The sequence below is a fragment of the Anser cygnoides genome, chromosome 22 (assembly GCF_040182565.1).
Source record: "Anser cygnoides isolate HZ-2024a breed goose chromosome 22, Taihu_goose_T2T_genome, whole genome shotgun sequence".
In the NCBI taxonomy this organism is placed as follows: Eukaryota; Metazoa; Chordata; class Aves; order Anseriformes; family Anatidae; genus Anser; species Anser cygnoides.
Window position 1 is genome coordinate 5,193,852 of NC_089894.1, and position 26,780 is coordinate 5,220,631.

The 26,780-nt window shown below is 40.6% G+C and overlaps 2 protein-coding genes across 9 annotated transcripts in view; one reads left to right on the forward strand and one right to left on the reverse strand.

The window, feature by feature from the left end:
- Positions 1–17,199, reverse strand: part of MARCHF10 (membrane associated ring-CH-type finger 10) — a 38,107-nt gene extending 20,908 nt beyond the window's left edge. For 5 of the 7 annotated variants that reach the window (XM_066981506.1, XM_066981505.1, XM_066981504.1 and 2 more), the window contains exons 1-2: positions 11,287–14,111; positions 49–229 (exon numbers count right to left, since the gene is read on the reverse strand). In XM_066981506.1, coding sequence (XP_066837607.1) covers positions 49–229; positions 11,287–11,463 — 358 coding nt within the window. In that variant the 5' untranslated portion in view covers positions 11,464–14,111. Of the gene's footprint in view, positions 1–48; positions 230–8,608; positions 8,755–11,286; positions 14,112–16,613 lie in introns of those variants that run through there. The other 2 variants (XR_007157676.2, XM_066981507.1) reach the window with 2 other exon arrangements.
- TANC2 (tetratricopeptide repeat, ankyrin repeat and coiled-coil containing 2) overlaps positions 16,568–26,780 on the forward strand; it is a 282,626-nt gene continuing 272,413 nt past the window's right edge. Inside the window, exon 1 of one of the 2 annotated variants that reach the window (XM_048046466.2) lies at positions 16,568–16,660. The gene's annotated coding sequence lies outside the window, so the exon portion shown is untranslated. The remainder of the gene's footprint in view (positions 16,661–26,780) is intronic. The other variant, XM_048046465.2, reaches the window with a different exon arrangement.

Sequence of the window (26,780 nt, forward strand, 5' to 3'; positions counted from 1 at the left end):
TGTCTAGCGTCAGGACAAATGGCTCGATTCCATGTAGCCAGTACTCACCTGAGGTGACTTTATTTGGGTCATGCACCCCTTTCTCTCTCTTTTTTTTTTCATAGGCTATGTTGTGTTTCAACTTCCGCTTGACTGATAGGTTGTCTATAACAGGAAACTTAAGGCCAGGTTTGTTTCCAGATTTGGTGACAGATCCATGTTTCCTTCCATAACTGTTTTTTGAGGAGGTCTAGAAAAACAAAAGAGGTGACTGAACTTCACCTACTCTTAAGAAAACAAACAAACACACAAAAAAACAACTGCAATGCAAATTTATCTGTGTGTGAACACCAGAAAGAAAACAGTCCAGAAAGCCCCTTTCTCCTCCTCTTCTTTGATCTCTCCCCTGAGTTGCATAACATTCTGAAGACAGATATTTCTATAGTATGTTTTTTCAAATTTTCATTTGTATTTTATTCAGAGATCTTTTTTGGAGTATGGGACTCTTCCCTATACAAATCAAGGCCTTCTCTTAAAAATCTTTACTCTGTTTTACAGATAACTTGCCAGAGTGATCTCCCTACAACAAGAATAAGACTGAAAGCTGTGATTCTATAACCTAAGAAAGTACAAACGCAACATAAACGGCTATGAGTGACTGTTTCCAGTTAATCTATTAACTTGTAAGTCTAATTTGGACTTGTGACCTTTTGCATGTTAATATCACCAGGGGAACTACAATGTGAGCCATTCAAATCACATCATGGTTGCTCAGTTATGAAACACTTTGTATGTTCCTATTCCACAAAACAATTCTACCCTCTGTGTTCTAGAGGACAGGCATGACCTTTGTCATTATGATGTTAGTGTTTTTCACTTATACGTATCCATTTACCATTCACGCTCAAATTAATTCTAGTCTTCAGAAAATCCTTGTAAAGAGATAAAACATAGTAACTTTTTATGCTAATGGATGCTCAAATATGAATAAAAATACTGAGAGCTGAAGACCGAAATTTCTAATTTTCAAATTAGACATCCCAACAATGCTTGCACAGTTTAGAGAAGGAATATAACAAGCTCTTAGAGATAATACAATTTAATTCTTGGCGTTGCTACACTTGAAGCATCAACTCTAGGCAAATGTGTAAAGAAAAGCAGAGTAGCTAATTTACCAGACATTCAAATTTTGAATTTTAAAAGCTATGTTAATAAAAATGATATAAATTTGAAAATAATGTAGTAAACTTTCATGCATATCCAACTTTTTATCCCAATCACAGACAAACATGTTTACATAATTTGGCTTAATATCTTTGGATACACAGGGAAAAGCTGAAAGAAGAGACGTCACATGTTGAGACAAGGGCTTATTAGTGGAGTTGTGTAAATATTTAGCAGATTACGTCTGATTACATTTACTTGCTTTGTGAGCATGACGCTTATTTGTTCAAAAAAGCTTTCATAAAGGTAGTAACCTAACATTCTCCAATATAAGCACACTTAATCTTACTTATATTAATCAAATGCTACTGAGAACTCCTAAAGCCCTTTTTCTCATGCAGATTCAAAAAGTCCACATATAGCACTGGTAAAAGTTTAAATTTATATTCACTTCCTAAGTGATCACGGGTTTAAATAAAGAATTCTCTGATTGCATGTGTATGTGTGGGGAAAGACAATCATAAAGACGACTCAATTACAGAAACTATGGTGTTAGTCTGAATTTTAAGGCAGTAAAGGGTTCCTTTCCCAACTTCTTTGGGATCTTTAGTACAGCAAGTTGGAATAAAATGTTTAAGAGGGGGATTTGGGGTTTTGTTTATGCAGAGAGAGCCAAAGAAATGTAGCATGTACCAACAGATATATTAGTCACAGTCTGGCAACTTCTGTATAAATGTAATCTTTTCACATGGTATACAGAAAAGATTGCTGAACCTTCATTAGAAAGAAAGAAGGAAAACTTCCATGGAGGAAGATTAATGCCTAATGATATAGCTAGAAGGCAAGAGTATTAGCTGAGACTAATAACTAGAGAGGAACATCTTAGTGTTGGGCCACCATCAACATGGTGATAAGTACGAAGTAGTTGCAGAATGATAATCAATATTATTGTTAACTTTTCCTGAAGTACCGTCTCCTAATACCTCTCTGAATTTATTCTGCCAAGTAGTTTCCTGATGATAATTGTCTTCTGTAGTAACTTGCATATTTTAAAGAAGATAATTTCATTAAGCTGTATCACAACATTGTTGTACATTTTACATGTTGCATCATCTGTTAGTGGTACAGCAACATTCAAATCAGAAGTAGAAATATTTTGTCATCCAACTTAGTGAACTGTTTCTGGTATGTTTTCTGAAAATGATACGACACACTGCAAAGTTCATTTTACAAGTTAAAGTAAAAAAACAAACAAACAAAAATCCTGCAGTACAAAGGATTAGAAAGCCATTATTGTTATGAAATTAGAAACTGAGACAAATGTATATGCTTTTAGTTTAACAATTTCCATCTCACTGTATCATTGACAGGAGATAATTCCAGTTTTCTTAATAACATTCAGACATTCCTCTTGGAGTGTTTGTTTCTCCTAAGAATGACGGGATATTATTTTATTCACCAGTTGCTGCTTGCGGGGAGGCAGCACAGCAATGGAGGAGATGACCACCTAGTCTTCTGTCCCACAGATCATCCATAGAGCTCAAAGCACTGATGCTGAAAGCTGAGTGGACGTGTTGAAAAATATCACTCTGTAATGGCAGTAGAACAGAAATACAAAACCTGCCTGAAGTAAATGGTATTACCGCTATTGATTTCACAGTCACTGCATTCTAACTTTGCTTGTGGATTATTCACGTAGTGTGGTGTTGGTTTGCTTGGAGGATATTTACTTATGTGGAGTTTCTATGGTCTAAATATTATAACTTAGCAAGATAGTCACGTCTTAATCACATACTCTGAACGATGTGTTCACTTTGTTAACAACTTATTCAACTATCAGGTGCCTATCATAAAAACTTCAATTTTTAAAAAATGTTATTTTTGTAAATTAAGCTTTCAACCAATGCTCTTTGCTCTCTGGCAAATAAAAAAGCTTATCTTTACTTAGGTTCTCCATAAACTGCCATGCTAATCACAGGATCAAGCCTGGTATGTCAGTACCAGAGCAGGCCTTTAGTACACCCTACCGTAGCTTCACTCTTCTGTTTAAACACCCCAGAATAGTCTAGATGTTCACAGGTGTTTGCTATTCTACTGTGGGACTGGAGGTCTCCTTCAAAGTGTTGGATGCTGTTTCAAAGCTCAGGACAGTGTAGCTGTATGTTTGAACAGTACAATTTACTGTGCTGTATGGCAAATGAGGAGCAGAGTAAGGATAAAAAAAAAAAATCCTGAAAGTTACATGTGTTCAGTTGCTATCTTGGAGTATAAGCTTTAAACAGTAAAGACAAATAATTATGTTCTTCACCCCCAGATTAGAAAATATGAGCTACATTATTCAGTTTTAAAATGCTTTAGGTTCTGTTCTTATGGGCATTATAATTTCTTTTATTTTTAACCAGATATTTTTCATATTTACTTAAGCTGACACCATAAAGTGGACGTAATCTTCTAATCTCACAGTCCATTTTAACATACTTAGTTCCACTGTTTTAATTCCATTTGGCTTTGAATTTAGGATAAAGATCATAAACACTGTATTTCAGAATCTAAAAGCAAGACACCAAGATCTATCTTTGTGTTAGGGAGTGACTTATTTTAGTTTCAACTCCCTGTTGGCACCAAACAGAGCAGAACAAAAACTAGAGGGAGCTGTTGTTCACAAAAAAATTCTTTAAATCTCCATTATCCTTTATTTTGAAATAAATTAGAAAGATACTCTTTTCACCCGATTTAATGGAAGCATACATATTCCCTGTATCAGGGACAAAGGGAAAGAAGCAAACATGAGGATAAGTGAAAGATGGAATTTGTCTGTCCTCTGGTTTAAATGTATAGATATATTTTAATTCAGTTAGCAATGCACAAAACAGTCTTATTTCACTTTTTAAACAAATACCTTGACATACTATACATTGGAAATTAAAAATATTACAGATTTGATAAAGAAATGATCATCTAGTAGACTGATTAATTTTGAGGCTAGTGAATTAGCTCAATAACTACAAAAAAAAGCTTATTATACAAACAGAAATGTTTCTTCTGGAAAGAGCTATTAAATAATGCAAACAAACTGAATCCTCACCAAATAGTTTCAAAGTTAGATAAATCAAAATATCTGTAGGGTAAACTTGTTTTCATTAAAAGCTGCATGAATGTAAAAGAATTATCACGTAATATAATACATGACATATGTACAAGCCAAATATATTTGTTGGCACAAAAGTCATGTGGCAGATTGAAATAAAACACCCACTTATTTTAGGGGCTGCCTGGTAAGACTGTTGTGAAACTTGTCAGTCATCAAATCATTTTGGACCACTGTCTTCATTCTATTCTAATTGTAAAACAACTGTGAATTTGCTCAGTTCACCACCCTTTCCTGTGAAATACTGAGGAAACATAACATTGTGTGTTGACACAGTCCTTTAGGAAAAATAGGCTTGAACTACCAGGTACTCAGCCAACGTGGTTTCACTTGCTCGTTTCTCTAGAACAAAGTTCAGTTACACTACAATGCTTCCTCAAAGTTCTCAATCCATAGAACTCCACGAAATAGCATTTGCAAATATTTCTTTACTTCTTACTTGAGAATCTATCTTCATGGACACAAAAGAGGCTTTAAAGAGATTAGTGGCCTAATTATGAAATTCGTATTTTATTAAATTGTAAAATTATCATCTTTGAACATTTATGCATTAAATATCAATCTGTTTGTTGTCAGCATGTAAACAGAACAACAAAATTGCTGCATATCCCTTCTTTGTATGCAATGTGCACAGGGCTGAAAAAATATTTCCAGTCAAGCTATATGAATAGGTGATTGGTATTTAGCAAATAATTTACGCCATGAGTGATGTCTTCCTCAATGAGCTATTGTGTGCTAAACAGACAGGTGGCCTTAATCTGTCCTACACCCAAATGAATACCAGCAATACTACATTACTTGGGAACCACCCACGTGAATTTAAACAAAATTAAGGGACTGACCAGTGGCAAGAAAAAAACATCTAGGTAAAGAGTTGTCTTGAGTTCACTTTTGTAATTGATTAATTGTCACTCAAACACACCCATAAAAACAAACAAAAGTCTTATCAAGTGCAGCTTAGGGGAGTCATTGAGAAGACAAAGGGTGCATCTGCAGTAGCATTTTGTCCAGACTTAAGACTTGTACTTTTGGAACAACTCTGTAGTCTCCACTAACTGTGGAGCAGACTGGGACAGCACATACTAAAATTCCTTTTGGATGAAGCTTGACTGGAAGACAGACTCCAGCTGGTAATTAGTATTCATCCATATGACCAGCCAAGCGATAGTCAGAAGTGGAACTTCCTAAAATGTGTATAATGTGGATGTCAAGTCCTTGGCTTCAACTCTTACTCTGCTTCTGTTGAGCTGCATTACTGCCTGATGAAGATATTAGCCAGAGAGTAGTCTGAGATGGTATAATGAACTTCCAGGAAGCTAGGGCCCATCATAAACCCTTCACTGACCTAAAAATGACACATGAATGCACTTTTTTGACTTGGTCTTCTCTACTAGGAATGTGTAGTACTACAGCTTTTGGGGAGGGGGAAAGAAAAGGTAAAAACCAAAGCATGCAGTATGTTATTTTCTCACTGGAAAGATGATGGCGGAAAAAGAGAGTCAAATAATAATTGCTCATTATTTTGTTCATGTAGTACACTGATGATGGCAGTATAACAACCAGAATAGAAGTGAGGTTGGTAATTGAGCAGCATATTCAAAGTACTATCAGAAATATGCATCAAAAACTTAATATAACTATTGTAAAAGCAGTGTCACTTAAAAGAAAATGTGTATGGGAGAGGCGTGCACACACAGCCAAAGCAGTCACCCATGGCATGTTTTAATGTTTGCCAAGTTCATGGAAGATCACTTTCCTTTGTAGAACAGGAAAGCCTGAATGCAGCCAAGTCAAAGTAATATCCTCTGCATTTGCCAGTAGTGTGCATGTTAGGGAAAGTCTCTGACCTAAATGTAATGACCTGATTTGAGAACAGACCCAACCACATAAGAGAATGTTTACTCTATACACTTAATTTCACATCGTAGAAGACAGATTTTTTTCCATATCTGAAACTCTGTGACTCACACCCTTCAGCCCTCTCTGGGGACTGCATCCATACTTTCTCCTATAACACAGGAAGCACAGAAGCAACATCCCATCTTTTTACTAGTACTTAGGAAGTTCACTTATGCTGTAGGAGAACTGGGTTTGTTTCCCCTTCACATGAATGCTCTAGCTACTAAACTATTGTCTCTAGTGGGAAGGTTCCTGAGGCTTTCCCACCTTCAGCATTTACTCTGCATGAGTGTGAATAAATACTGGTAAGGAGAAGTCCATGCAGTTGTGATCTTGCTGTTGGGGACTGGCAAAGCATCACAGGGACCGGAGTTCAGAACGGCTCTTAGTAAAGCAGACTGGAACCAAGATTTCCTCCAACTTTTTCTGCCTCATTGAAGTTTCATCCTTGAAACTCCTTTACCCAGACATGTAGGCTAGGGGAATATGTAATGTCTGTAGCTCTTGAGAGTGCTTAGGCATGAGCGAGAAATCTAACTGTACTCAGTGCCTGAGATCCAGCTGGGCATGGCCAGTATTGTTTAGCTCTCCTGGGAACCTGACTAGAAGATTTAGCACTTCTTGGCGTTTATTCTCTGGATTCCTAGCTGGTAAACCAATAAAAAAAAAATGTCGATTTCCTTTATTAAAAAACAAAAACAGTCACCACCAACAAAAAACACCTCCAAAAAACCACCTCCCTGTGTTAATATGCTTTGGCTGTTTTTCTAATGTTTAAAGTGTATCACAGAACTTTTGGGGTATTTTGGATTAAGACGAGTTCAACGGAACTACCAAATGGTGTTTTGGAAAACAGATTAACCTTTGTGATGAGCCATGTCTGTTTTGAGAAATATCATACTCTGATGAGAGATGCAGCACTACGTTTTCATGTTTAATACATTTTAACTCTGAGAATCTCCTTATGGAGATGACAGCAAATGGAAAACAGACTATGAACAGCAATAAGCACAGATATCCTGATCTCAGCATATTAAAGTTATCTGGGAAATAGCACGACAATTGCAGCAGCAGACTCTGTTCTTATGATGTTCTTAGGAAATTGGGTACCCGGTGAGATACAATCATCAGATGTGGTATGTTGTAGCTGGTCATCCTACAGGTGGATTAAGCAAGTAGAAGTTTTGGCTGAGGGAGAAGCAATGCAGTTTGCAACTCAACCCGTTTATGGCCGTCAAATTTTGAGATGGCGTGAGCTTTTACTCATTGGGCTCCTTTGTGCATTTTCTAGCACTGGTATAAGATTTCCCTAGATTTTCTATAAGGTGAATACTTTTCTGAGACCAGAGAATTTTCCCTACCTTATTTTGAATCCCTAAGGAATCTATTTTTCTGTAATTTCTAGCCTGTGAAACGTTATAAACTGGTGACTGGGAAGACTCACAAAACCTGCATTAATGCACTTCTGAGTTCGGCAGCCCCCTCCACCCTCACTTGTTTTCAGTTACACTCAAACAAAAAAAGCTTGCTTTTACCTTACAGAAAGGCAAATATTAACATAGCTTAGTGTGATATAATTATTGGTCTTTGCCACCTGGAAAACTCAAGAACAGCTTTTGGTGTGTGCTATACCATTGAAGAACTTTGGATTTATATATATATATATTTAAACTAGTTTTATGAAGGAACCAGTCCTTGTGTGATCATAGTGTTTTCCTTAATGTCAATTCAGTCTTGTCCCAACTTTTGTATTATGGATGAGCAATTGTATAGGGTAGTATGTTCAAAATAATTAAATTTCGATTAGTGTTGTTGCAACAGATGGCTATGGATGACTGAAAAATCATTAAAACCACACAACCAGTAGAATATCTGAGTTATCAGTGTCTTACACTAAAAATAAGTTCAAGCAAAAACATAACCAAACTTCTTTTGATGATCAGTGAGATCTCACCCCATGATGCAGCCCCATGATTATGAACTGCAGTTCTGGTCTGCAAGATGGTGAACAACTATTGAGTGAATAACATAATCTGGGGAGCTCTGCATCGCTACTGAATTACTGTGGTCCCTTAGACTTCTGTGAGTCTAGCCATTACACAAGTACTTTTGCATCATGTAATGTACAACAGTCCCTTGTTTTACTGAGCATTAAGGGGCTTAAATGAATTTTATTTCTTCTTCATTCTGCTGTAGAAGCACAGTACAGCTTTGTCATGAACAAGAATCTGACCCCTCTGAGAAACTGAAAGATGCAGTGGGTGTAGGAACAGCTGAAAAATGTAGTTGTTAATTGAATTAATTTTTCTTAAATCAGTTCTTGTGGCTTTTTATTCTTTTTCTTTTGGATTTTTAAGGCAGGTGCTGTAAAATTGAATCTTTTGCATTGCTAGGTCTGTATGACCACAACGTAGTTACCTGTGTGATGCTTGATGGCCACGGTGTGTCATAACAACCTGTAGCAAAGATGGAACTTCAGATTTCCTCGCTTTGTTTTTCCCTTGTGTGGAGTTTTTGTTTCTTTCAGCTTGTTCTCTGTTCTGCTTCTGTAGTTTCAGACTTGCCTAAGGAGCAAAACATATTATTTGCCTGGAATTAGAGAGAATTTTCTACGTTATGCACCTGGATGAGATGATCTCATGTCTGTGTGTTCAACATTCATATTCTTTGAGGTACATCACGTGATAAAAGAGTTAATCCACTGAATGACTAAACTCACCACTGATGGGAATAATTGTCTGACCTAGTAATGCAATAATCTTGGTAAACGTAAACAAAAAACACTTCAATGGTTTATTGCATTCAAGGATGCTCATTGCTAAACCAGAAGATAAAATCTGTAAAACGAGGGGGCTAATGTTTTCCATGGAGTTTTCTATTCCTTTCCTTACTTGTGCAGAAAACTCATCTTAGACAACAAAAAATGCTTTTATTTGTTTTCCAATTATTCTTACACCAAAATACTGCAGAAGTGCTGCTATCAATGCAAGTGGTCTTGCTGTGCAACTACAGAGTGGTCTTGATGATCAGTCTGATTGCGCAGCTGTTTGTGTTTTTCTCTTAACTCATTTTTTTTTGATTTTCCTATTTTAATGCTGTCATCATTAGTTTGAGCAGGTAGAATGGCCACAAACATTAGATTCACCTGCTTAAGCCTTATCCTATGAAAAAAAGGAATCCCTGGCTACTATCAACATCATACAGCAGCCTCTATCCTCCACAAATATTTGGCATACTGGAATAAAGGGGGATAAAAGCAGCAGTGCCTTGCTGGTGTACACTCTGCTGTGTATAAAGCTGTCAGAGTGGCCTATAAAGCCGAACTGTTACATGCCAGAATCTGAAGCGCTGTTCTGCCAACTGTAAAAGGTGTAAAGACAGCTTCTGCTTCTGTCCTGTTAAACTTCCCCCAAGAGCTTCTTGAGCAGCCCGTAGCACATGTGACTGGAAATTCAGTGCCATACGTCCCTGCTTGACACTGAGCCCACTGAGAATTTGCACAGTGAACAAACATACACTTTTTCTATTGCTGCGACTATCAAACCAGAGATAAGTTTTAGTGTACAATTACTAGAAAAAGTATTCTAGAAGTTAAAAACCACCGTTTCCACCAATAATCATAAAGCTAAAATACTGCTCAACTTAGAAAGCAAGCAAATTCTCATAGTTTGGGTCTTAAGGACATATATTTATATGATGCATAATTTGTTTAGCCGTTGGCCTAGGAGGACTCACAGCTGTATCCTAAAAGAAATGAATAAAAGAAAAAACTTTTTCTCAGCGGGTCTTTATTTGAATGTACGCTACAAAGTTTGCCCTTGTGGCATTTAGTCAGTAGTCTAGCTTCATCAGAACCAAGTGTTTCTGAAGTTAATGGAAACACTTAAATCTGATCTAAAGTCTTCAAGAAATGCTAATTCCTGCAACCCTTATTTACTTGCAAAACTTTCTGCCAAAAATTGTGCAGTCAGACTCAGATTGCAAATCCCTTAGAGATGAGCAATTGTTTGTATAGAGTGAACAACCATAATGAAGTTGGTGGTAACAGGTACACCATCTCAAAAACATAGGTAATAGATTCACAGTCTTGTCCATAAATATTATAGTTTGCACCTGCTTGAGTGAGTAGACTTGCCTGCCAAAGAAACTATCTTAATTTATGGACTGGAGACAGATTGTATAGTGTGCTGTTTCTAACAAAAGCTCCTACGCTGCTCAATTTTTCCCTCCTCCCCTTTAGGCTTTTAAATTATTGACAATAAGATAGCAGCTGCAAACAGATGCATTTATTTCAGTATAGCAATATCATATTCCAGCAATCTTTCTGGATGTTTCCTTTATTGCTTTAGTTTTCCCATTTTAGTTAGTTTAAAAATCTATTAAATTGTAACAAGTCAATGGAGTGACTGTATGAACAGCTTTGCAGAGTTCTAAATTTACTTGCAGTGACTCCATATCAAACTGGCCCAATCTGCAAATCAACAGATGATATAACTGCCATCTTTACAAATTTCGTCTTGGCTCTAAAATTCATTATGTGATCTCTCTGCCTCTTACATAATTACCAGTAATAAAGACTAGCATTCAGAATTTAGCTGAGAATTATTCTGATGATGCATGAAGCAGAAGAGGCTCCAGATGCTCTCTTGAATAGCTATCGTTGCTTAGTAAGCAATTAGGAGTAGTCACAGTCTTTTACTGTATTTAAACAGCAAGTGGGCTACTGGGGCCTAATCCTTATAAAGGCTTGTAACTGTTACTGAAAAGTTAATAATATTCTAAAGCCAGGAGTAGAAATTCCACTTGTGCTAGTGCAGTAAGTAGACATGACTTAAGGATACATTTGAAACGTATGTTAAAATATTAAAATATTATTAAGCCCTGCAGAAAATAAATGCAGAACAAAGATGCTGATGGAAATGTTGCTGCATGACTCTTTTTTTTAACTAATGATATAAGATAATGAAATAAAAGTTATATAATTCAAAAATAGCCATTTTAGAAGAACTACTCTCAGACAATACAAAGAAAAAGTGGAAATAACGTTTAACACGCTGCAGTCATCTCTTGCTTTTCTATGTTGCTTTCTGGCCTACCTGAGACTCTGAATCTGTCCTGTGTGGCATCTCCCTCAAATATCGTGCGTTGCTGACGAACTTCTGAGGCTGTGCTTCGTATCTCACACCAGGTAACCAAAACCTGTACACAAAGCAAGTATGTTTTCTTTTTTTTCTTAGAGTTGATTCTACTAAAATGCAATGTTGCTTTGCCATTGGTGGCAAATTAAAGCTTTGACTTACCAATTCCAACTGTTGAGGTTACAAAATTCCTTACTACTTTAATTAAGTTTGGTCTATTCATTAACATGAAACTAGTGGCATTGGGATTCAACAGAGCATTAGTTTCATAGACGGGAAACTAGGAATCTGATCACAGGAAACTTCAATAACGTTAGGATATTGTCAGAATTTAAAGTACGTTATGGACAGAATTAGTGTTCTTTTCTGAGCAATCTCTAGGCCCTATGGTAATTCATCAAGTTTTTACTAAAGTAATAAATCGAAACATTCTAGGATTAGTACACTAACAGATGTCTTCAGCCTCACCACAGTAACACAGGGAGCAAGCTAGGAGTACAGAGCCATAAAGACCGCTTGCCTAGACTACTGTGTTCCAGCTTTACGGGATAATCCTACTTGTTTTTTGTTTTTTGTTTTTTTCTCTTTACTCATTTTCACACTGTTCCTCTTCAGAGCGATAAACACAGCCTGGTATTTGTCATCCTGGACTGGATATAAAGATTGTTTTAAAAATATATTGTTATGCCAACACAATGATTTCTGTAGTTTGGTTTAATTCTAACCATAAAAGGAATATGTGTTCTGTGCCAACTACTACTGAAAGCTAAATCTTGTCTTAACGTGTCTGAGGATGACATTACAAGGTAAGTACAATAACTGGATGACTCAATCTATGTAGAACAAAACCATGTTTCTGCCTATAGGGAAGAGTGTGGAAGAGGAGAGAGAAGGCACTACCAGACATTTTCCATATGGTGGTTTGAACCATACGGAAATAGTTTGGCAACTCTGTGGTTTCTCATCATGACATCACCTGTACAGGTCACAAAATTGGTTTTAATATCCCTGACTTAACTGGGGATTTTGAAGTTGCTAATACCAAAGCACTGTCTTTATAACTGAAAAACCTGATCAACCTTAGTGCTGCTCTACCCAGCCCTCTATTTGGAGCTGCATGTTAAAGAGAGAATCCATCTCTGTCTGCTTAGAAGCTCTCCGCACAGCTGCGGATTTATTTGCTCCCCAAAACAACATGTTTTGGGGAGCAAATATTACCTTCTGTACATATCCAGAACGTTCATCATTTGGTTTCAACTAAATCTGAAACAAAGGAGAGCTAATGTGAGAGAAGATATAGCAGCATGATCCAAGGAGCAGTATGCAAATTTCTGGTGATCCAACTGGCCTGTAAAAATAGATGTGTTCCATGCACCAGAGGAGATAATGTGGGCTATATTCACAGAGAATTAGGGAGATAAATCAGAAGTGCTAAGAGCAAAGCTCATAGACTGTGGAGCACAAGGCAGTCTTTAAGAAAGCACCATGACAACATTTTTCTGAAAGAATCCAAGATATCTAAGGGGATGTCAAAATCAAAGTTTCTTAGATATGAAATAGATGTTCTGAGAATGTATTTCAGAAATCCGTATCACAAATTATCAAAGGAATCAAGAAAGCTGATAAAAATGTGCTAGCTACCATCCTGAACTATTTTCCTGATGTCTTAACTACTTAGCATCTGTCAAAGAAAGCAATGAACCTTGTTATAGCCCGTGCAAACTAGAGATGAATAATAGTCAGGAATTTGATATCCAAAAATATTATATAGATTTGCCAAAAACTCAACAGATTGCCAGAGAGAGATTGTTATGGAAAATCAAGTTACTTATTTTCAGAGAAAGAGCAAAATGTGATTAAAAAAAAAAAATATAAAGGACATAGATACTGGATCACTAACGACAAAGCTGCAGCTCCAGCTGTATGAACGTCACAATTTAGTCCTAACACCTCCTCCTTCACTGAATACAGCGATCACGTGCAGTCTGTGAGAATATCTCAAACACCACAACCAGTGCAAATTTTGCTTTCAAAATTTGTCATAAAAACACACAATGCACATTTGTATTTTCACTGTTCTCAAGCAATAAACTGCAACGTCACCCATGTAAAAGGCCAATGTAACATTGAAAATGTGTCAGCTAAGCAGTAGCAGACAAACAAAATACCTCTCCCTGTATGGCATAAATTGATTGTTGGCAATCTCAGGAAATGAAAACAATGATTAAGTGAGATGTGAGGAATGACCTTATGCTTTGCTTTTCATAACATGTTGGGAAGATAGCATGGGCAAAATTCCACTGATGCTGATCATGTCCTACATCTTTAATAACTGAGAAGATTTGGCGTTTTCTGCAGGACTGATATTTAAATACAAATTAATGATGACTCTAGAATTAGAGAAATGGAAAGACCTGTTTCCATGAAATGAAAATCATGCTGTCTAACCGTAAATATGTCATTTAGTGGTTATGCTGGCAATGCATAACACTATTTCTGCAATTCATCAGCTTCCATGTCAGAACAAAAAAATGCATTTAGAGTTGTCCATAGTGCAGGTACTGGTCCATGATGGTATTACCTACGCCCTGTAAACCAGAAGGACACAGGACATTGGAGGCTCAATGATTACTTAAGAAGAAAGGGCAAGAGACTCTGAAGCCAGAAGCTACGATCCTTTCCTTAGACACTGTTTACGTAGGCATTTTCAGTGACTTAATATTTTAAGAACTGTGACACACCAACGCTTGAGACTATTTTCCCTATCAGATAGTGTAGTTCAACCTGCTAAAGTTATTCCCCAAGGGCCAAACTCAGTCCTGTTGCATCACTAAAAGTCTGCTGCAGTCTGTATGCTGGTGTTAACGAAAGGGGAGTAGAGCTCAGAAAACACAAATGCTTTCCATTTTTTCTCTTTTTTTTTAAGCTGATGCTGAAGACTCTGGAATTTGAGAACTGTCCGTGTTTAGGCCACATCCTGCAGAACACTAAAGCATAACTTAATGATTTTAATTTGTGAACAACAGGATTAGAAGCAAGTGTTTTGTGGGATTAAGGTCTTTATTTAGGTTTTAATAATCTATTATCATATTTTTGTGGTATTTTAAGAATATCAGCTCTTAACGTTTAGCATAAGTCTTCGACATTTGGGATTTTTTATTAAAGTACCTTTTATGAAGCAAGCTTTCAGTAGCTGTTTAAAGCCTTCAAAAAAGTTTGAAAATAGGTCCTAAGAATGTCATAAGTATATCTTTAAATATCAGAAATCATCAAGCATCATAAAAAAAAAATCTCTATTTTAATGTCACAGTTATAAAGACAATACTATGCTCATAGTACTGGGTATAAATGTATTTCCATCAAAAAAACAAAACAAACAAAAAAACAAACTAAAAGCTAGGTCTGTCAGTTGCCTATGGACTTAAATAACACTTTGTATTTATATTTTTCCTTATTTATCTATTATATTATTTCTTACAAGTGCAAATCCCACAATCCTTCTTATACACGCACCAGTACTGTACATATGGATATAAATGAACCAACTCAAAGAACACCAGAAAATAAAACAGAAGAGAATGCAGATCGTATGGGTCATTTTGTCTCCCTCAAATGATTGTGAACTACTAGCATACGTGTTTCCACTATGCCCACTGCATGTCAAGCAGAGAATGAAGAGTGCTGTACTGAAAGAAATTAAAATCCTCTCTGTAATATGCTTCTGCCTCAAAAAATAAACAAACACAAAAACACTAAAAATGAGTGTCAATTAGTTTCCCCCTTCTCTTTTGCTTTTGCAGTGAATTGGTGAGGACAAAAGGCGAGAGGACTATGTATCTGGTATTCATCCCTTTTCCTGAAGAAGGATGTGGAAATAATAAAGGAAGTTCAAAGGAGGGCCACACAAATGATCCAGGTCCTGGAAAACAAGCATTACTGATGTAAGGCTTAAGGAGCTTATCTTACTTAGCTTAATTGAAAAGAAGGTTAAGAGGTGACTTGATCACTGTGTGTATCTACACACACCTTTAAAAAGCACCTGATAGCGAATGGCTTTGCAACTGTACTGACAAAAGCAGAACAAGATTTACTGCCTTGCAAAGTTGGCAGGCGAGTTTTAGAACAACCACGATCACACGATTACCTAGTGCTGAGGATAACCGAGCAGTGGAACAGCTTACCAAATGGTGAACTTGCCATCACCTGAAATATTCACAATTAGTTATCTGCTTAAAAGACGCTGTTTTGTCCAGCTTCTGGGCTAAATCGCGTGGTCTGTGAATGCAAGCAGATTGATTGGGCTGGATGATTTTTGAAGCCCTTTCTGATCTCAAATCATGTGAATCTATGAGTTTTCCTGTTTGTCCTTTAATTCACGGATGTCATAAGGACAATGACATTGCCAGCAGCTGCAATCAATAGGCTCGTAACAGTTGCAGCTTTGTATTAACACAATTCAGATCTCTTGTTTCAGAGCATCATCTGTTCAGCTATGGAACTGAGCAAGATTTATGCTGGCCTCACCCTTTAACATGTATTCTTAGGACAATTTCCCTTCTTTTTAAGCATCGAAGAGTGGCTAAAAATGAAGGGGTGGCGCAGGATGGGATGATAGAGCACAAGAAATGGCAGGCCAACTCATCTTTTTTGATGTCTGGCTAATCTTCCCGCTTTGTATGATTAAGGTCAAACTGATTACCCGGTTATTTTTCTTCAGGCAGATTATTGTAGGGAGGCTTTATTCTTCCCAGGAGCACGGGGCACGGTTTCCAAGCTGGGCTCAGTGGGGTATTCCCCCTAGGGGATATTATCAGCACCCCTGGCTGATTGTTTTATAACTTGTGAGGCGAATTTTCTGGAGGACCTAAATGTTTAACCCTGATGATATGAGGAAAACATATTGTCTTGCAATATCCGCATGAGGGAACAAAGCAACTTTTGTTCACCTCAGCTTTGGGTACGGCCAACTCCAATGGGGCCATGCCAACCATCACCTGTCCTGCTGCCAACTTCCCGCGGAGGTTCCTCGGCGTTAATTACCCTGTTTAATCACAGCCAGCTGTTACAACAGCCAGAGATCGGTGGCAGTTCCTAGTAGGGGGGGCTCCCCACCCTACAGCAGCTCTACCTGCCCGGGGCCGGCGGGGGGGCCCGGGGAGCACCTGAGGCAGCCACGGAGGAGGAGGAGGAGAAGGTGAAGAAGGAGGAGAAGAAGGAGGAGAAGGAGGCGCTCGTCTCCTGCCGCTGGGGCTCTCCCAGCGCCGGGGAGCCGCGGGAGGAGTTACCTGGCCGAGCTGCGGAGGCCATTTCCCGGGGAGAAACGCGCCCGGGGGTGAGTGAGGGGGGTGCGGGTGGCTGGGTAAGAGCGAGGAGCGCTGCGGGGGTCGCCCTTTCGCCGCCCACCCCGCTGAGGGGAGCGGCTGCCCGCCGGGAGGGGGCCCCGGGCCGGCGGTGGCCGCCTGTTGCCGCGGTAGCCGGGCCCGCTGCCCGATCTCCCCCCCGGCTCCTTCCCCGCCTCGCCGGCCGCTCGGGGCGGCGCCGTCCCTGAGGAGAGCGGGGGATGGAGGCGCCATGCCCGCGCCGCAGCACGGGGAGCCCCGGCCTATTGCCCCTGTTTTCTTCCCTCCAGTCTGCCCCTTCCCTCAGGCCCTGGGGCCGGGGGAAGGCTCCTGTAGGGTTATGCTCCCCCTGTAGTCCTAAAGCCCAGCGGTCGCAGCGTTTCCCGGTGCTGAGGCGATGGCAGTGCCTCTCCCCTCAGGCGCTGAGCGAGGGGGAAAGTCCCTTTTTTGGGTCCCGACTCCCCCACGCTGTTTGCAGGCTCTGTGGAGATGGCGGTTCCTGTCCTGTCAGGCACTGAGTGTGTGTGTGGGGTCCCTTCTTCCCCCCCCCCCGGTATTGCCAGGCCCTAAGGAGATGGCAGGATGGCTCTCCCCGTGGTGCCAGGGTCTGTTTTTGGGTGTTCCCAACCCTTTTCTCCGTCCCTGGGAGCACCCAAGGGCCAGTTCCTGTGCCCTCACCTTACCCTGAGTTGCCCCGAGGGGCTTGGGCCTGCTGCGGCCCCAAGGGGTCTGTGAGGGGTGGGAAGCGGCGTGTCCTTGATGTCAGAGCCCATTTTGGTACTGATTTAGTGCGTGGCCATGGTCATGTCGTGGGATATTCCCGTGGTAAGCCTCCCCGAGGATGTTAGATACATCCACACACAAGCAAAAAGCATCAGGTGCGACTGCTGTTCACGTTTCTGGCATCACGTGTGTTGGGTATTTTTGTTCCTGAAGAATGCTTCCTGCAAATTAACCACACAGCCGTTGTGTTTTTAATTCTAACCCAGACGTGCCTTTTGTTTGTTTGCTTTTTGTCTTGCTCATCTTCCAGAGGAAAGCAAACGTTCAATGCAACGTCAAGCTTGTGACATGCAAGCATGGATGGAACTACACATGTTCCCGAAGTCAGGTGCATGTTATTATTTTGCTATGTAGAAAGGAGTTTTATTAATATTTTGATATGCTTAAACTCTAACGACATCAACACAATGTCTCCGGTGTTTCTATACATGTTACAGCATAGACATCAGAGATTGCTCTGTGACTGCCTGGCACATACTAACATTTTGCGTTTCTGTCCTACTAACAAGGACAAAAAGAGTAAATGGACAAAACAGACACTAGCAAAGAAGAGTTATATTTAAAGCCTTTACTTTGCCCTTAGTTCACCCTCACTGTTCTTAATATTGTCAGGTTTCCAGAGCTCAGTGGTATCTCTTAATTTGGAATTTCCTTGTTTGTTGAGGTCAGGCTGCGAGGATTATTCTAATGATTTTCTTACTGTTCATGCAGTCTCTTATTGCAAGCAGGAAAAAAACTTCAAAATGTTGGAAACTATTAATTAGAAAGACAGCGAATATTGCCCAAGAGTATCATGTTTCAGAGTAACAGAAATACCTTACTTGTGTCAGCATAGCCGTGGCTATTTCTTTCACTTAATGGGATCCTTATTCTGGTTTTGGTGCCTGTGCTGCATGTGGATTTCTGAAGTATATGAAAATAAAGCAGTCATTGCCCCGAAGAAGTTAAAGACAGAACCTCATGAGAATCTCCACCAGCTATTGTAATATAACCTAAATAAGGGGTGTAACCTTGTTAGGCATTTCTGTAGATCCCATGTGACATGTAGTAATATGCTTAAATCCCCAAATACTGTTGTAAATCTGGCCCATAATCTATAGTGCACAAGCAGCAGGGATCTGGAAGCAACATCTGCTCAGAGTGCATATGAACTACATCTTAATATATTATGGTACTGAGTCAGGGCCCCACTCTTCCCCCCCCCCCCCCCCCCAAAATCAAACTGGCTTTAGTAATGATTTAAGCGATCACAGACTCAGATCCATCGTGGATGTAGAACTGACCATTTAGCCATTAATTCAGTGTGTTTGGCTTTTTAAAAATTGAATCTTCAGATGCTTTTTTTCTTTTTTCATTTGACCTTACCTTGCCCTTACTGTCTGTATTGTTTCAGGAATGATTTTTTTCAATGCTGACTTTCTTGCTAATATAGCAATTGTGCTGGGCAAATGACAAAGGCAAAGAACTAGCAGAAGATGAAAGCCAACTGGTGTTACCCATATGATTTAAAGTTGCATTTTCTTTATATAAACAACATGCCTGAGGTTGCTGCTTCAGCTTGCTTTATCCCACCAATGAATCTCTGGATTTACATGTCAGTCTGTGTTCTGCATTATATCTTTTTTCCGTTTCTTTTTTTTTTTTGGGGTGTGTGTGATTCATTATAGTTTAGCATCATAAAGAGAATCTCTGGTGTACAACATATACAAGTCAGAGACACCATTATAAAATTGCTGTCCTGCAGTTCATGTAATCAGGGATATGCCCTGAGAGGAAGCTTTAGCTTCGCTGAGATGCTTTTAGAATTCTTGTGTGGCAACATTTCTCCAGCATGCCCCTGAGTGAGTGGTATCAAGTGATTTTTCAGAGCCCGGGTTTCTTGTTTTGTGCAGTTTTATTTTAGGAATAAATACTGCAAAATCCAGCTCAGGGCTATGAAAATGGGAAGGTCTGAGCCTTGTCGGCCCCTTTGGAATGACATGTATTTAACATGTCATATCAGGATAACGGTTATGAGACTCGTGACCTTGTTTGCAAGGGTGTCCTAAACAAACAGTCGACAGCACCTCACAGACAGTTACAATATTTGATTGTAAAGAGTTATCATAGCAGTATAAAATCTTTCAGAATAGCAACAAACCTCACCTGGCTCACTGAAGTTACACTTGAGTTCAGATTGTTCCTGAAGTTGAGTAGTCAGGGTGGTTTTTTTTTTTTTTTTTCCTCCCCAAAATTACAGTGTGGCCACGACAGGAACTTGAACAAAGCTGAGAACAGTGGTATTTGGGAAAACCAGAATATCGTGCTTTTTGCAGGCCTGCAGACTGCCTAGGGGGGAAATCTGTTAAGAGCTAGACCTTTGCGTGGAGATCTGGTTCCTCCCCCCGCCACCATCTGGGAATTGATTATATTCTTAGAGGATCGTGAGTTGTTTGTTGTGTTCTAAAGATGGATCCTCTTGCACGAAAACTGAAGTACAGATACAGATGAGAATAGACTGACTTCAGAAACAATGGAAATGAATGCTAAATTGAACAGTAACGCTTTGGTGTAAGACACTTTAGAATCAGGTTCTGCTGTCTAAACAAAACTACATCTTGGTGCTTTCACTGTGCTACACTTAAAAGTCAGAAACAAAGCAAAGAATGAACAATTAGCATGCAAGGCGCAATCTTTAGAAACATATTGCATGTATATCTCAAAATTCAGTGGCTCAAGTACTGATTCACTTAAACTACATTATTACAACAGTTTTTGTTCATTTTGATGAATAAATTAATGAAATGCCATCTAACTAAAATGTGGAAGTAGTTTAATGGAGGACGAAAGTATAGATAGATAGAAGAAGGGATTCTACAAGTTAGTAGACAATAGGTCCATCAGTTACTACTGAATAATACAATGGTCTTAATGTGACACTCAGCTCAGGAAACCTGTTACCTGGATGTTGCCAGAAGCGAGGGTGGCAGACGAGGGAGAGACTTTCTGCACGCTGTAGGATCTCTGCTTTCTGCAGATGTCAGTAGCTTTTGCTGCTGGCCATAAACAGGACAGCGGGCTAGGTGTGTGTGCAGGAGCCCCTCAGAGAAGCTGAAGTTGTCATAAGCAGTCTTTATTTGCCAGCTCTGTATCCCTTTACCATGCTAAATGCCATTTGCCTAAGTTTGATAACACAACTCTAGTACTGCGGGATTGAAGAAGTGAAGTTTGGCGGGGGGGGGGGGGGGGGGAGTGTTGCTGGTTACAGCCAAAAAATGTGTGTGCTTCAATTTAAATGAGTGACATCTGGCAGGTCTGAATTACGCAGCTGGAGGAACTCCAGCATTCTCGGACTCCTAGATATGGGCTAGTAATTGCCTCCGGTCTGAAACTATTTTTTACCAGGCAAAGCACATAATTTGGTGCTGTTTATTATAAGCTATATTTTACTTGAAAACCACAACAATCCTTTGTCCTCTGAGGAATGTGAAGTTGCATTTGGGCCCTTTTGATGGGGTTTTCTCTTTTAGCCTTTGTTCTTGGATTTGCCGTGCAGGTTAATGTCTATTTTGTAAAGATGGGCTGGCCCCAAGCACCCAACAGCCCATATTTGTGTAAACCCAACATGGGATGAGGAATCCAGCTCAGACCTTCAGTCTGTCCTCTGGTTAAAGAAAAAATATCTATGGTCAGCCCTCTGTAAGTAGCTATTACAACTGGAAGCTGAAATGCAGAACCATCTCTACTTCTTCCATCCTTGCTTGCCCTCGTAGGGGTCAGATGTGAAGTTGAATTTCTTCAAAGGCTGTTTGCATCTCTACGCTGTTTCCTGCGATGGGAATCATCGATGCAAAGAAACACTGCTGCATAGGTCGGGACTTGAGCCTTGTGGGTATAGCGAGGCCATATTAAGGAATTAAGGATGCTGATGGTGCAAGACCAAAGTGAACTTTTTTTTTTTCTAAGGCCTTAAGTTATGAATTACATATTCACAATGTATATTTGAATGGCCTTGTTACCCTGCTCTGATTACTGGCAGATGCTCTACAGCTAATGGTGTCATTTCTGTTACTACATCAGTTGTTAACTGGGCCAGAAAACAGCCTTTAAGATTAAAGTTTAATCAGTCCAAGTATTTGGAGAGCGAGCAAGTATAGCTTTTATTCTTCTCGAGAATTATAGTCTACTTCTTTGAAATCCCTGGCAGAGATAGAATGTTCTGTCAGAAAATGTCTCCAGTGAGAAATAGCAGGCAAAGAATATTTTCTGTGGGATGGCATGAGCAACCTTGTGCTTTAAAGCTTGTATATTAATTGCTTGTTAATGGGCAGCTTTTGGCAGAATTTCTTTCTGGTATGGCCTCAAGAATTTTAATGGAGCATCAGTCAGTGAGTGGAGAAAATACACTTTAAAAACAATAAGCAGGGTTCTTGGTAGTTGTGTCAGTTGGTGACATTGGCTAAATCAGTCATGTTCTACTTCTGGTCAGTTGTAAACCCTGCAATAACTTCATCAACAGGAGGAAGACGCGTTATATTCTTCCAACTCCAGCGCAGTATGTTTTTCTGGAGCCCCCCCTCCCCTGGCACCGGTGTTTTCAGAAGGGTTCTAAGAGTCAGACAGAAATGCTAAAGCCCCTGCAGATATTATGTTAAGGAGTGCATTTTTGTGTGTCATGTTCAAAGGCCTCCGAAAGTGATTCCCCAAATGTTTTCAAGCTCACTGAATATTTCGTATGCAATGTTTTCACAAGCAGGGAGGCTATTACAAGCACGAGTCTAATAGGTATACCAGCAGAAATTTCCATATGTGTAAATATGCGCACAATGTCCTCTGGGGATAAGAGAGGTCTGGTTATCCTCTGCTCATGAAAAAAACAGTGCTGCTGAGGTGACTGAGCCTCTCAATTTTGATTCGTATGCTTCCTCCTCTTTTGGTGGTCATTGGCTGAAATTTCCCATAAATAGGGTATATTTCCCAGAAAAGGGGTATTCTTCCCAGCAAAGAAGGAAGAGATTTGTTTAACAACATACCTTAAAACAGCCAAAGGTAACGTGGAAAAAAAACTAGTGGGAAACCTGCAAAGTGCAGGAAAAGCCTTCAGCTTACGCAGAACGCGATCTTTGGTTTGAAAAGAGGAGTGCTGTGCACCCGAAAGGTTTTGATTACCCAGTCGCTCTTTGTGGTGTCACCTCTCCTGTTCCTGGTCACCTGGTTTGACAGGAGGAAGGGGAATTCTGAATTGCCCCTCCTTGAATGAGCTTCACGTTCCACCTGGCACGCTGACTGCAGTTTTGGCAGCCTGGGAACTGAAAGGGAAGGGCATGCAGCAAGCTCTCCTTCGCCGTGGTCTGACACGTTCCCTTCCTAGCTTGCTGAGCGTCATTCCCACAAAAATGTCGGGAGGAACTCCCCCTGTAGAAGAAAGGAGGGCTGGTTCTTTGCTTTCCTCACCTTCTGTAGCTTTGCACCTCACTGCTTCTATTTCCAAGAAGTAGATGTAGTAATCGTAATTCAACGGGATGCGTGTTGTAACGCAGGGACTGGCAAATTTTCCTGGGAGAGAGGAATGACTTCAGACGGTCTTCTTTTTTTCTTGTTAGATGTGTTGAGAGAAACAACAGGAGCTTAGAGGCAGCCTCTTTTGGAGAGGGAAGATGGTACCTGTCACCTTACTGATGGCTTCTTGCGTTTTGTGGAAAGCAGAATGTCCCTGCTGCTGTTAGGGTTCAAAGGCAGACAGAATGTACGAGCTGTTGCCCCTCAGAGATGGGATGCTGCACTTCCCGGGTCCTAGTCCACTTTTTAAGGCCTTCCACATCAATGCCAAAAACTACCAGTCCTTTTTGTTCCCCTCAGTACAGCACAGAGTTTCACAGTATGGGATCAGTAGACAAAAATGTTGCAGAGCCTTTAGGACTGCTATCCAAAGCACAGTGATAGTAGCAAGGAACTGGAGAGTTAAACGACTCAGCAGATCCTGCTTCTCACCCTTAAATACACGCCTTATTGTATAAACATAAGTACTGTACACACCGCGTGCTCTGCAACCTTGATTCTGCCGTGTCTTTGTCCTTCTGTAGACCTGTAATTGCTAGGCTGTATTTTCTTTAAGGCCAGGACCTCTGCACGCTTAGCACAGAAACTAGCTGTTGGAAGATCGGCTTTAACAAAGGTTTTCATGCGGAGTGGAGCTGAGAGAAGGTTAACATCTTCAGGAAGCAAAGATAATGCTGTAGTCAAGGCCTTAATCTGTAATGGGGATACTGCTCCCCTTGAAGAGCGTTTTAGGTATGGTCATCATCTGTGTGCGTATCCCACTCGTTCCGGAGGAGGGACACCATCAGGTTAGTGAATATACCAAATTAGTCATGCTTTTGCACAGGAGGCTTCCGTTAAACCAGTCTGTCTGTATGGCACACGAGCTTTCATTTAGAATGTGGAAAAATAACCTGAGAACAACCTGGAGCAGAATAAATCTGCTTGTTGCATTGTATCCGCTAAGGATCTTCTTCTCTGTCTAGGTTTAATGCTTGGGAGATGTTCTTAAGTAGTGAAGAGTATGACAGGCGAGGCTAAATTTGAGCTCAAACCTAATTCAAACACCTTAAGAAAGCAATGAAGAGAGGAGGCAAAACACACAGAACCCCCCCCCCCCAAAAAAACTGGAAGCGAATCCTGTATGGCTAGCTGTATAAACCAAAATGGCTGTGCTACCGTTTTTATTTTGAAGTGCCATTTAAGAAGATGGCTTTAAACTCCCGAGTCACTGTTGGGTATGTCTGTAATTCAAAACTGAAAGCAAAGCATCTACCAGCCATGCCAGGGTTCGCTTCACTCGGGCACGTCCTGTTCAATGCATCTTGTGTTGCTTTAGTCACCGTCTTCAGGTTCTTGATCCACTGCAACCTCCCTGAGGTGCGTCGAGTGCCGTCTCCCTACTCAGCACCCAACCTCCGTCAGCGGCCCAAGTCCTGTGCGGTTGATGATCCTCCATGCTCCCCACGCACACACCAGTGCTCGCTTTGTGCCTTTTCCTTTGTTCTGAGCCTTTCCACGTGCTCGGAATGGCTGTCCAGGCAGACTTCATAAAGCCTCCCGTGTCTTCCGAAAAATGATTCTGAAAATTGAATGTATTTCTCGCCCCTTTCCAACTCAGAAAGCCATACATCCTCCTGTGTACGTTTTGTATTGATTTGTGTGCTCCTTTGGTGCCGTTAGACTGCAAATTTGTGGAGCTGACTCGTATCTGTGCAAAACGTTTTCACCTAGTGCGCATTGCTCTGCTCATCTAAAGCTCTATATAAATAATGAAAACGTACAGGGCTTGCTGGCACAAGTCAGTAGAGAGCTGCGTTTCCTGAGGCTCTGCTTCAGAGCTCTGCTTTGTTTCCGGGAGCTCTGCTTTGTTTTTGGGTCTGTTGTGCAAGTATTTTACATAAAGCTTCATGCGAGTCTCGGTGCTGAGGCTCCTCTGTCTTCCACGTTACGTAAAGTACACGCAGCCCTGTGTTGAACCAGTGTGCGCACAACGCGGAGAAGGCGTAAAGCCAACTTCCTTTCCACTCCCAGCTCTTCCTCAAGTGCAGAAATAACTGAGAAACCTGCCTGGAGCATGGGAGTGAATACTGCTGTCCCAAGAGCGTGCTGAGCTGCGCGAGGAAGGTGTGTCACCGACCCGCACAACGGCTGGGCTTGGCCAACGGATAACGCCGCGGGAACGAGCTCCCCACAAACACCTGCCTAGAGAGACTGGGGTCTCAACTCCGGGATATAAAGTCAACGTGGTTAAAAAGGGCGTACGCTGATTTAGGAACACCTTAGCCGTACAGATAGTGTCTTAAGGCATGGTCAGTAGCAGTGGCCCTCCTGGGATTTTATTGAGTTATTTTTGCATTGTAAAGTGTCTCTGGATAATTTTTTCTCGAGGGCGCTATATAAATAAAACAACTGCCTGATTGATTTAAAGAGAATCTCTTAGATTTTTTGGCTTCCGTTTCTACAAATTACACGTCTGTATTTCCCTGCTTCAGAAATTAAACCAGATATATCATGGGTGGAATGAGATCAATTTTATTACGCACAATAGTTCATTAGTGAAGTAGGAGCAATTTTATGTATTTATGCACAGCCTGCCCAGGTTTTTTTTACTGCGGCTCTTTCAGATGTAAATAAAAATATAATGCTTGTTGAGTTCCTTATTAGACAGCATACAGGAATGGAAAGTGTTTGTGGGATTGTGCTGAAGGTTAGATTTTGAAATTTACAGCCTACCATTCGCGCTGGGGTTGGAACCCACGAGTGATGGTTGACGTTTTGGCCAGCAGTGTGGGTTGACCAGAATAATCTCAGAAGCAAAAGGTTGGCTCGTAGTGTCATAGAAAGGCTTGGGTTGGAAGGGACCTCAGAGATCATCGAGTTCCAAGCCCAACTCGCTGCACCCTACATCCAGGCTCCGTAGAGCGCTGACAAATGCCTTGCACGCACCCTGCGGAAAGCAAAAGCTGGAAGTCTGTGCTGGAAGCCCCAGGAATTCAAAGAGGAGCTGAGCCTTCGTAGCCACCGAGCACTGCGGGGGCTTCCAGAGCTGAAGGCACAGGTCTCTGTCATGTGCTCAAGACCCAGCGTTTGTACCCCGAATTTGCAGCAGACTGGGCACTGGATGCAGAGGAGAACGTGGTGGTGCGTGCTGCATTAATTCACGTTGAGCGGTAGCCGTGTGTTCGTGCCTGCGTACCGAAGCTTTTGCCTGTTTGAGCTGCATGATGTTTATGTGCCTGCATCTGTTTTTGTCGAGTAGGTACCATATGTGAATACGCTTTTTTTTTTACGCCACAAGTAGCTTTGTACCCCAGTTTATTCCTACATACATAAAAGCAGCTGGCAGCTGGATGAGACTAGCAGACCTGTTAATGTCAATCCTGAGTCAGTCAGCAGGATCAATGTTATGAGGCAGTTCTTTCTCCCAAGTGGCTGATCACAGGAGCTGCACAGACATTTCTGCTTCTGGAACCGAATTCTTTTTCGTTATGCGGTAACATAATGTTGCAATACAATTAGAGGAGCTATTCCTAATCCTGCCTGCCTTTGCTATTATTTTCAGATCGCTATCTGCTTGATAATAAATACTTGTCGTCTTAAAAGACACGCAAATGGTGACGATGGAATTGTATATCTTCAGCTAATTACAGCACCAACCTGCACGGCTTTGTCTGGTTTGGTGCAGTTCTCATTCTTTTCTGCTCAGAACGGTTATGACTCTGCAAGGTGACCTCTGAAGTAGTGCTGAGGCCATCAAACTCAAGTCATGTTTGGCCACAAAAGAAATTCATCTGTATGTTCAGATGTCAT